This window comes from Ptychodera flava, chromosome 21 (genome assembly GCF_041260155.1).
Source record: "Ptychodera flava strain L36383 chromosome 21, AS_Pfla_20210202, whole genome shotgun sequence".
In the NCBI taxonomy this organism is placed as follows: Eukaryota; Metazoa; Hemichordata; class Enteropneusta; family Ptychoderidae; genus Ptychodera; species Ptychodera flava.
The window spans coordinates 3,915,214-3,927,692 of NC_091948.1; the positions used below are offsets into that span (position 1 = coordinate 3,915,214).

The 12,479-nt window shown below is 39.5% G+C and overlaps 1 protein-coding gene across 1 annotated transcript; it reads right to left on the reverse strand.

The window, feature by feature from the left end:
* Positions 1–226: 226 nt before the first annotated feature.
* Positions 227–11,513, reverse strand: LOC139121139 (elongation factor 2b-like). The gene is made up of 14 exons (XM_070685791.1): positions 11,349–11,513; positions 9,619–9,833; positions 8,821–9,002; positions 7,611–7,819; positions 6,984–7,217; positions 6,459–6,711; positions 5,515–5,710; positions 4,648–4,786; positions 3,852–4,079; positions 3,382–3,525; positions 2,433–2,642; positions 1,825–2,007; positions 1,384–1,516; positions 227–996 (listed from the first exon to the last, which is right to left on the reverse strand). The coding sequence occupies exons 1-14, from the start codon at positions 11,349–11,351 to the stop codon at positions 803–805; spliced, it is 2,523 nt and encodes an 840-aa protein (XP_070541892.1). The 5' UTR covers positions 11,352–11,513; the 3' UTR covers positions 227–802.
* Positions 11,514–12,479: the final 966 nt, after the last annotated feature.

A 12,479-nucleotide genomic window follows, 5' to 3' on the forward strand; every position in this document is an offset into this window, starting at 1 on the left:
TCAACGACAAATTTGCCATAAAGTGAGAATCTTCACACTTTCTCCAGTTTTGAGCAAACTGTATGTCTCATTTACTATCATTATGCACTCACAAATCCTGTCTTGTTTCTTCACTCAAACGCCTAAATGTTCAGTGCTACCCTTTCAGAATGATGAAAGTGTTATGAAATAAAAGAATGTCCAACACTCAATACATATTAAAGAAAAAAAAACTGCAGCACACCAGTGAGATCATGGATAGTGTTTATTTTTAACTTAGAATATGCTTCTCTGGCACTTTTTCCATTTTTTTTTAAATCTTTCAGATGTACATAGATTTTTTGCTCTTTCCAGTCTTGACTTCCTTTCCAATATAATTGGAGCAGTTCACGCCACAACAAACAGATGCCGACAGCCATCTCTCTTCCACTTTACAGCATGGACATGATTCACACACTTGTGAAATCGAAAAAAGATTTCTACATTAGAAAGTAAATGAGTCTGCGAGCAAGGAAGCTGATTGGATTCCGTTTCTTGCTACATGTGCAGTAAATTTCGAAGCACTGCGAACTACTCAGTGCAGTGTAATGCATTGCTGGATCTTGCAAGTTCAAAAATATGTAGTTCATAGATTCCCCCTGAACAGGTTTTTTCATGTTGTGCATATATAAAAAACCCTCAAAGCATATTATTTGATACATTTGTCTAGTAAAATTGGATAAATGGGGGAATTTTCTATAACACATGGTTTTCAATTTGTTTCAGTTTATCAGTCTAATTTCACTTAATGTCCATATATTCAGCTGTGTGGGGATTCTTGTTTTTAGAGTTTGTCCAGGTAGTTATCCAAGGCAGGAACGCCCTCCTTGAGACCTTTGCGTTTCCTTGTATTAGCAACGACTTCACTAGCTTTGTTGCCTGCTTCAAGTGGGTCACCAGGGAGTAGATTCCAGTGGTCGAACACACACTGTGGGAAGGCCTTACCACCGGTGTTGGAACGAAGATCTGCTGTGAAACCTGAAGTTTTAAGGGGAAAGAAAACATTACATTTTGACAAAATGCGACACGTCTGTGTTCGGTACACTCTTTTGGACCAGAGGTTTGATAAATGATATCTGCAGTGATGAAAAGCAATTTGTTTTTAATCAGTCTTTGGAAGATGGAAGAAATATCTATATACACATGAGAAATTTCTTGGGAATTTTTTTTGCATTTTGCATTTCTTTCTTGAATTAGACTGGACAACAAACACTGTTTTGAGAGGCAAAATGAATTCTACTGTGTTGTTAAGAAGGTTGGAAATGAAAAGGCTGGTCAAAATTCAGGAACAAAAACCTCTAGCTCTGCATGGTTTGAGTTGGTGGGTGGTTAGGTGGGTAGAGAAAGAACATAACAGACACTTGCCGAAAGATTCGTTGACGGGCAGGTATGCCTTGACAATGAACATGGGTGTTCCCGCAACTGCTCCCTCTTCAAATACGTGTCCACGTCTCCTTGTGAGCACACCATAAATACCACCTACAGCTTCCTCAGGACACTGATTAAAGAATGTACACCAGACAGAGAGCAGTCAGAAACCATACAACAGATTATGTAATACACAGATGTATGGAATCATTTGTTCATGGTATTGTGGACTGCATTTTCTGTAAGTCCTGCGGCTATCAAAATATTTGAGTTCACGGATATCCTCACAATAGGACATACGTACAGACATACATACATACAGACGGGCACTGGGCGGATTCCCATCCAAATAGCTTCCATAGACTATAAATCATAGTAGCTGAAAATCTTCACAGATAAGGCGAGATGTATCAATATTTTGCAAGTGTATCTCCTTACTTGGATTTCTACCAGGTAAATTGGTTCCATAATTCTGGGCTTGGCCGTCAGCATGCACGCATAGAGTACCCTCCTGGTCGTTGGGATGATCTGTCCACCTCCACGATGGATGGCATCAGTGTGGAGGGTTACATCATGGATGTTAAACCTAACAGCACGCAGATTCTCTTCACACAGCACACCCTAAGGGAATAAGTAATGTTGTACCGGCATGAAGCAAACATTAAAAGGGAACGCTTTCCTTCCCTATGTCTTCATTTTCAGCAAAATTGATCAGCCATTTCTTTCTGGTGGCTTCACATTTCCACATCAAAAATTTGAAGATCCGTTTATGGGGAGAACACATGCCTTTGTGGAGTTTCCACCCCCCCTCCCCCCATATCTTACCTGGTTGCATTATGAATGACAAAGTGCAACCTCTTTCATAATGTTCAAGCAATATAGTTTGACAGACACTCAAATCACTAGACTGTTTGCTGCTAGGCTGTGCTGCTGATTTAACAAGCCGTCCATGAAAAAGTGTTGAGTCAAGAATGGTGCCACCTAACTGATGCTAGTAGTGTGCCACTCTTACACAATTCTGGATGACTTGCAAGCAAAAATCTTACCTCTTTTGACGCCCACTGGAAGCCAGCTACAACGCTGTCTTTGATTTCATTGAGATACTGTACACCCTTTGTACAATCTAAGACCAAGTTAGGTCCAGTGCCTTCTGGACCAAAGCACCAAACCTTCCTGGCTTCGTTGACATCCCACTCATAGGTATCAGCAAGCATCCTGGCTCTGGCCTTGACTTCTTGCTTCGGGGTGACGTCTCCCTGTGACAGCACAAAAGAAATGCACACAGCAACCATTTAGCTTGGGAAAAGTTAAAGAATTAACTGCCAAATATTTTGCATTCTCTCCCCCTTCTCCCCCCATCACAAGTTGAAATGTGTCAATAACTTGTGTCGATGTTTTCCTTGGGGCCAGGGCACTTAATTACATCATACAAACATCACATCATACAAGCAAACATCATACTAAGCCTTTTCACACAGCCATGTAACTCTCAAATGTGAAAATGGTGACACACATCAGTGTTTCAAGATTCAGTCAAGAACTTGCATACATCCAATGAAAAGAAAAGATTCGCATCTGCTAAGTATTCAGGAGGGGTCGGGCGGAGGGCAGGTAGCAACTAAACATATAGAAATTGATTTTATGTGTTTTCTGTACGTCTATAAACCACAAATTTGTGAACAGGCTATAAACAAACACAAGGTTGTAATTTGAGCAGGTGAATGGAAAATGAGAGATTGTTTAAGAATAATAATTCCTAAAATGTGACTGGGTTTTTTCTGGAGCCTTTTATTATGTATTATCTGCAACAACTCTCACTTTTACTGTGATAAAACGTCATGTGAATTTCTTTGCATACGAAGCATTGAAAACTCGCATGCCTGGAGTCAAAATCTATCGCCACAGGATTATGTGAGAGTTGTTTCAATACTGAATGGAAGTTTATGAAGACACGTCACCTACAGGAGAGATGGGAGGAAGAATAGAGATGTGTACCTTGTCAATAGCTTCAGCAAGACCATCTGGGAACGGCTCTGCCTTCATAAAGAGACGGTTGTGCTTGTTTGGTGATTTGGCCAAACACGTTCTGTCAGACTCTTGTTCTACACTTTCACGGTATGACACCACTGGGTCTGAAAACTAGAATCAAAGTAAAACTTTAGTTTACAGAAAAAATGTACACCACGATCCACAATCATTTGGCACATTTCATCCCATCACAAAAACCAACAACCATTGTAAGGAGTATGCAGCAACTGGCACTCCCCCATGTTCCAATACACAAGAAAATCTGTGATGTTGCAATTTTTTACAAAATTAGATCACTTGAAGTCTGACCAGGTACAAAGTCCTGATCCTTCAAGTTATTATTTCATGCACTCAACACTTTTCAAGAATTATACGTATCACTTTACTTAGAAATAGCACAACTAGCAAAAAACACAATCAAAATAAAATGCACATACTTTGAGTGGTATACAGGCATGATCCTCTTGCAGATCTTTGAGACAGATTTCTAAATGCAATTCACCGGCGCCAGCCACGATGTGTTCTCCAGATTCTTCTATGACACACTGTACCATAGGGTCTGATTTGGCGAGACGTTTCAAACCTTCAACAAGCTTGGGTAAGTCTGATGGGTTCTTGGCTTCCACAGCAACACGCACCACAGGACTGACAGAGAATTTCATGACCTGTTCAAGGAAAGAAATTTAATTTAGATATCTGTTTACCTCACTGAGAAAAGTTATATTCTGACAACATTAATTTGCATTGTCAACTGTTTGCTTGAAAAACAGCCACCAACCACAAACAAACATGGGTGACACTGTAAAAATTTATTACTTTTAATGCCAGGATATTTCTATCAAAAACGAGAATCACAACCAGGATAAAACCTATCTTCCAACCACTGCTTTCTCCTTGTTGAAATCTGTGCTTCCAACTCAAAACAATGCCGTTGGATCAAAGTCTAGAGGCCGAATGGTGACTGAGACTCTCTATGCTTAAGTGTATGTTCGATCATCGAGTCAATTGTGATGTTATGACAGATTTGTTACACAACTTTCTCCAGAAAGAAGTGGGACACTCACAGAGAAAGTAATGCAGCCATGATCACAGAGTGTAAAACTTGATTGAATAATAGAGAAAACGTAAACATGTGCCTCTGGCATCAAGAGTCGGTTCAGTGAAAGCAGATTAATAACCGGGCTAAATTTTGACATTTCGGCACACTGCCCTCATATTAAAGAAATTGCTTACCTTGAGATTGTGTGAATGTTCATAGGTGGCAATGGTGCCTGTTTTGACGAGGTACTGATCAACACCTACCAGACCTACAATGTTACCACAGGGCACATCCTCGATGGGTTCAATGTATCTACCCATCATGAGAATAGTTCTGCAACAAAGTCATCAAACACAGGTATCAGCTGATTTCTAGTGACTAAAATTCAGCATTTTGGGGGACTGTGAACTCACAATGGATACAGAATAGTAGTAACTTGTAGATATGCATAAAATGATTGTAAACTAACTTTGCACCTGACCAACCTACACAGCCAGGTTGTTTCATTCTAGGCATTGCCCTTCTGATTAGTTATTATTGTGGAAACATCCTACATTGCCGGTGAAGTCAATAGACTGAAACCAGAATTTGATTTGATCACAGTACAAACGAACCATGTGCACAATCACATTTGTATGGAAATTTGTGTATTTCCTTTTGGATTTGCACACCTGCGTTTGTTTGTATCATCATCACACAGTCCTTGGGCCTAACGAGTGTGAAAACACTGCGCACCCTTTTCATTCCACAATGGAAAAATTGCATACTCATACAGGGGGTGTGTATATATATGCTTCTGCATCAATATGCTACTGCTCCACATATACATCATGGGGCTTTCCCACATACCTTACACCTTGAATGTGCATTTCTGTTCCTGTGTGTGCGCTACAATTTCCCACTTGAATCACAGCGCATCCCCTACCCCCTGTGTACCTGTGCTCTGTATGTGTCGATCTGCTGTAACTTCCCAAATACACAGGGGTTTCCCTACTGTATAGCTCAAATTGTGTATACATGTTACAAACACCCCAAACAGCACTGAGGGTTTCAAAACATACCTCTGAATAGGTTTCACATACAGATCTTCTTTCTTTCCAGGAACGTAGTTGGGCCCCATGAGTCTCACTTTCTGGCCAGTGGCAACGACACCGGAGAACACCCTGCCAAAGGCATAGAATCGTCCTTTGTCTGATGTGGGTACCATTTTTGAGATGTACATCATTAATGGACCTTTGGGATCACAGGATTTGATTCCTATAGGAGATAAAACAGTTGAGAAATTCAAAAAACTTTAATTCAATGGAATTTCAAAATGAGTGCCTTTTCCTTTCTCTTCACATCGTCCTGGAAACTGGTGATCCTTGGTAAGAGGAGTTCATTACTGTCAGAATATTCAGTTTAAAACGGCCCAATTTGATGTACATGTAGTTTAAATCTTACATTAGTTCAATTTGACTTAGCATATCATCCCATCAATGTCATTCGGGACTCTTAACCCTTTTTCTGCAAAATCCATATTTCACCACCAGGTCAAGATGGTTAAAATTAATGAAACACAACATATTCCATATGATGTATTTTAACATAATACTGTACATTTGAAGGCTGTTGAAAACATAATACTGTAAAGTTGATTTTTTTTGGACAAAAGATGCTATAACATACCAAGCCAAGTGGGTGAAAATATGTCATGTTTTGGCTCAATACTGCTTTTAACTGACTTGGCTGATGGGGAAGTGATACAGTTATTACTGTCTGGCAGGAAAAGGGTTAATATGCATGTTCTTTCTTGAACTATCAACATGCTTCTTCATTTTGAAAAATTGTTTCAAGTGTGCAAACATTTTTTCACGTTATCCTGGGCACCAAAAACTGCCAACTGTCACCCCTTTATGTATTTTGAATGACTGGTGGATTTGACTGCTTTTCTCAATATTGTCAGTCGGTTCCCATTCCAGGATTCATGTACAGGTGTAGGTAGCTAGACGTGATGATATTGTACCTGTTGCAGCAGGGTCGTCATGAGGGCCTTCATAGAGGAGTTCCATACGATAACCCTGTGCAACCACTGGTGATGGCAAATGGATGGTTATCATTTTCAAGAGAGCGTCTCCAGCAGGCAGGAATTTTCGCATCACTGCTTTCAACAGGGGTTTGCCTTCTTTCTCCTTTTCCTCACTGGTAAGCTTGATACTCAGCTTTTCAAGCAGCTGCTTGGTTACGTCCTTCTTGAAATTCATGATGGCATCAAAGAGCTGTAGATTTCAAACCACACAACAAGATGAATCAACCTGGGATCAGATGCGGTATCTCCAAGTGCTGAACTTGCTCAAAAATAAACACAATTTCTGTTTAAAGCACAGGCTTAAGATAAATACACATACACAACTGTATGATGGTGTGACAGTTGCAGCACTTGTCACTGGGTCCACTGATTTTCAAAATTGTACTTAAAATACTGCACCAGCGCAAACCAAAACACTCATGACTGCGACTTTTCAAAAAGATGCAAAAACACACTACATACCTTGTAAATTGGGTCCAGAATAAACTGGTTGAAACCTCTTACGTGGCCATCTGTATATTGCTTTAACCACTTCTTGCTCTTTGCGCCGTAAAACTGGTCACCCCATAGACGTTTCATCATTTTCGCTGGTGGAATCTTGAATTTGGAGGAATACAATTCTGCAAACTGCTGCAAGGTGAAAGCCCAGCCGTGGAGGCCTGAGCCAAAGCCTACAGTACCACTGGATGGGTCTACCTGTGGACGCAAAAATTATAAATAGCATATTCATCTCACAGCCTAATTACCAGTGATATAGAAACCACACTATTCACTCGTCCCAGACATCTACAAAGTCACTTCTGAAGACCAATTTATAAGATGAATCAATTTATGATGCACAAAGTCTGATTGACCACAGCCAAGGTGGTTGTGGAACCCTTGAATGTTTTAATGTTTAAAGACTTGGTTCAGACCATTATGCTCTGACATCTGACATCCAATCAGAATAAAAGATTGCAAATAACGTATTACCTCAGTGCCTTATTCGCGCAAAATGCTTTAAAAATGTTACAAATAAACTAGTTACTTCAAAAATATTTCCATCAATAAGGCAGCATTATCAAACAATTGCAAAAACCTAAGGCTCACCATGATGTTGCCCATGGGGCCATCCTCATCTGCATAGGTTGCCACAATCACATTGACACTTTCAACAATTCTCTGGAAAGTTTGGTACAAGTCCTCCATTTCCAGCTGCAGTTCCAACAGTGCACGGTCCATCTTGTTCATAAACAGTACCGGCTTGATCCTTTCCGCAATGGCCTGACGTAGCACGGTTTCTGTCTGCACGCAAACACCTGATGGGAATAATCAAAACAGTTACATACATACATACATAACATGCCTATTTTTGATGGACTACGCTCTTCTACCCTTTGGAGAGAGTTGGTAAATGTGAATTTGCCTACTCTCTCACTGTATATCCAACTTTCTGTGCTTTCCCCAAGTTTCTATTAAGTTGACTGTAAACCCTTTGTAACCCAGTGATAACCTTAACTACTGGAATATCTGGTGTCATAATGAATATATACCTCAAGTGCCAGACAATCCTATGCATGTTACATATAACATTATCTTCGGTATGTAAGAATATGATAATATTGGCAATGTGAGCCACGGGTTACAAAAATTGAAACATTCAAGAATTGCCTGAATATACTGTACCTATAAATCATTTAAAGCCAATGTTCTTGCCAGTTTCACTTTACTTTTACGGTACATAGCCAAGATTGCTAAGTACTAGCGGCTTTCCTCATAAAGTGTGCCATGCAAATTGTTACCTAAAAACCTTTAACAAATACAGTTACACATGTGCAAGGACCATGCTTATTTTCATGAAGACAAGAATTTAGTCTTTCTCAATGCATTGATATGCTGACTATGTTGACAATTGTTCTGTCACCTCCTCATCTGCCTAGTCAATATAACTAGTGGTATTGAACCAATCCTCAGACGTATTTTCAAATTCTTGGTTTGGCAGGTTTTGAAGTAAGAATCAGGTTTACAGTGTCGGTGTCTCCTGGGGCCTTCAAATGTTTAGGTCTTTGTTAAAATGCACAGTATGGATTATGCTCACACATTTTTACATAATTGACACGATGGTGACACATGAACTTGCAAAAGGGTAATGTTGAGAGATGTGATAATTATCAATACACTGTTTTACTGTGGTTGCAATCAAGATTGCAAAATCTACTGCTTACAAAAATGCTCCTTCCCTCACTGTACATATCTTCCAGTCAAACAGTACTGCTACAAGAATATTTTAGTTCAGTCATAGTAAGGTGAGAGAGCTTACCACTGACACAGTCCACAACTACCAAAGCACCATCGGTTACACGAAGAGCTGCTGTTACTTCAGAGGAAAAATCTACGTGGCCAGGGGAGTCAATCAAATTGATTAAGAAACCATTGCCATCCTTTGTCCCTTTGACGTATTCCATGTCTGTCTCATTCAGTTCGTAATACAAAGAAATGGCCCTAGACGAAAGAAAAAATTCAAATTTGTTATTTTGACCACCAAGCCACTGTTCTATAAACATGGGGATGAAGCTACCAAAAATTGCCTCCTTTCACAGAAGTGGTTTATCCTAATTCACAATGTGTCTGATGCTGAGAGCAGACCTTATTACAAGGCCTGGTGGTGAGCTGGTCAAATGTTAGCATTTACGAACCTCTGCAACACACTCCTCCATATGGAGGTTGACCCTTAGTGGTCTTGTCCAAACCCACCGTTTATGATGGTGTTTGTGGACCAGTTTACAAGGGCCTAGGATGAGCTGGTTGATAAATACAGGAACAGTTGTTTCATGTTGGCAAGGGGGAACCAGCCCCACATGAAATGGTGCCAGTCACACCTTAGAGATACAAGTACAACACATGAACTAGTGAAATCCCCACCAAATTTTCTAGTAAAGGGGGAAAATCCCCGTTGATGCCATCCTAGGTGAAACATTGCAGGAAGAAACATAAGTGGTTGACAAGTTTCCACATTCTTTCATATCATTGACACCAGATCCTGTAACTCATAGCTGGTACTGTAGCACAGCTGTGATTACATGAGAAGAACAGGTGAGAAGGATGGTGTAGAACTTACGTAGACTTGATCGTAATACATCTGTCCTGTTCGTCTTTCCTGGTATCTGTGAAACGAGTCTCGCCTGCTTTCTGACTGGCAATGATACCGGCTTTGCTGACAAGTGAGTCGGTGAGGGTGGATTTTCCGTGATCAACATGGGCAATCACGGACATGTTTCGTATATTGTGTTTTTTATCCATGATCGCACGGATCTGGTCAACTGTAAAGTTCACCTGAAAAGAAAAAGATATTAGTTAAATATTTTCATTTTGATCCATGCTAGAGGAAGTAGGGGAACTTGGGCTGGTTTCTTGACCAACATTGAAGTTCCAGAAACATGCCAAAAGAAGGAGCTGCTTTTGAGTTCAACAAATAAAATAATTTGTCATATTTTACTTTCGAGTTGACCATTACTGAAAGCAATTGACTACATCTTTGTTCAAGCAATCTTTTACTCCATAGTTCTGGATCTGCTCATTTGCATAAACCCGTGGGATTCACCCCCTGGAATCTGTTACACTTATATGAGGGGATGTTGACTGAATTTCATATATTCTAATGTACATTGTTCATCAATCAAATAATAATAGGGCTGCCTCTGAGATCCCTTATATTAAAGACACTGCAACTGTAACCCCAAGCTTCTCCTGAATAATACTTTACAAACTTTCGCCTTTTAACACCTGATTAACATGCATATTTTATTCATTTATTTATACCAGTCAAAAATAGCAAGAATATTAAACCATTTTTAATACAAACCATTCTTACCCTCTTTCACACTGAATAAATTTTAGACTATATCTTACAGATAGTATACAATACTTTCATGCGTAGGGAGTGCTTGTGTAAGATGTGACAGCAGCGGCAGTAAAGGACACGAATGCGAATGACACTGTTTGAGGTGACTGAACTTATATGTCATCGTGACTTCTATAGAAATTGTATTTTTTTTTCAAGGTTGCGTGTCACTTCCTGTGCGCAAATTTCCAAGGTACGGCTACGCAGAAAAAAAAAAAACAAAATTGATTGTAATCATGTTTATGTCGACACTGATCTCTATCGGGATACAAAAAACAGAACCCATGTTAGATTTGACGAAATTCGATGGTTCGATTTAGACGACTAACTTCATTTCGCGCTACCGGGCGTGTACATGATATTGATAATACGGAACCATATGTCTTGCGAGAGAGGCATGCCAGAGACAACGGGGCAAATCTTTTCGATGTCGTATCATCTCCGATCAGATGAATGTCTACTTTGGAGCGTTTTACGGTAGTTGCTTTTAATACGAATCGCGTACATGACTTGGCTTTTTCCTTTTCATGGTGTTGCGCAAGATCTCCGGAATGGTTGCAATATACAAGTCGCTACGTCACTAGTTCAGTCATGCCACGTTGAAAGCAGAGAAGCCCTGCTTTGAAGTTGAAGGAAACGTGAAATATTAGAGGTTTACACCCTCCGATGATGATGTTAGATTAAGCGCAATCTACGTTACACTTCGGAAATAGGAAGACTATCCGAGACGAAATGTTCTCCTTCACTTAAAACAGCATAACGGTATAACATATTATGAGACTACCGGCACTGCCGTACGTCATTGAAATGAATGGATTTGCACGACTTCGATAAAATCGGTCAAAACTCGGATACATCTGGGTGAAAACCTATATAACTGTGATAAAATGGTGGGGAGAATATTTCTCGGCATAGATTACACAAAAATAATCCTGGATGACACTTACCATCTTGAGTTTTTCGTGTTCAACTCTTCCTGACTTCACAGAAAATTGCCACTATGGCGGACTCGATGGTCGAAAGGAATGAAGAATAGGTCACGTGGACCTATCATACCCCCAGCACAGAATAATTGCGCAATCTTCAGTTTCGCATGCTGCAGTATCAAGACTGCCGATGAGGGCGCGCACAACAAATTCCCAGCAGCAACAGCATTTAGGAAGAGGCCAATTGATTTCCTAGGAGGAGGGAGCTTGTTCTAACTGTACAGATTTATTGAAATGCCCAGTGTTCAGTTTATGAACAGAACAAGTTATACAGTAGAGTCAAAGCATTTTTTTTCAACAAAACACAAAAACATTCAAATACTGTCTTTGTAAAATACAGTGTTCATAACGCCAACATGTACAGTATAACAACAAACTGTAGTAACAGTGAACAAACATCTTTAAAAAATCAGCAAATGTTACAGTTACTTGCCTTTACCATTTCATTATTAAATCATGTGAAAATATGTATATCTGTGTACATGCATATCACTGACTTTGTTTCAAAGTGTCACATCCTAAAGAGATACATTTTATTAAGTCAGTGTGCTTGCAAAAATCCATACCAAAACAGATCCTGGCACTTCTTGATTATTGAAAACTTCCTAAAATAGCTTATGTAGTTCTTTTGAAGTTGATTTGATTTGATTTGAATTTATTAGGCAAATATTCAGAAAAACGATAAAATACAAAATGTTAAAGTAAATACACAGAAATACAAATAAAATTACACCAAACACAATTACAATGTTACAATTAAAGGAAACGCCACTGAATATTACTTGCCGAGGATTGCACAAAAAGTTAAAAACTTATTTCCATTGTGGTCCTCACAAGAAAACACAAAAATCACATGAAGACAATGTCACTCCGCATATCAAATAAATAACAAAATGGAACCACCAAACCAACAATCTGTACACGCCGAATGGAGCAGGGCGCTGGTACCCTAGCCATCCAATTTTGTGTACAGATAGTATTTGACCTTCTTTTTAAAAACTTGAGAACAATGGCTAGAGTTGTGAATACTCAAAGGAATGTTATTCCATAACTTAGCTCCTGTAATCTGAAACGAGTGTTGACCATGAGAAC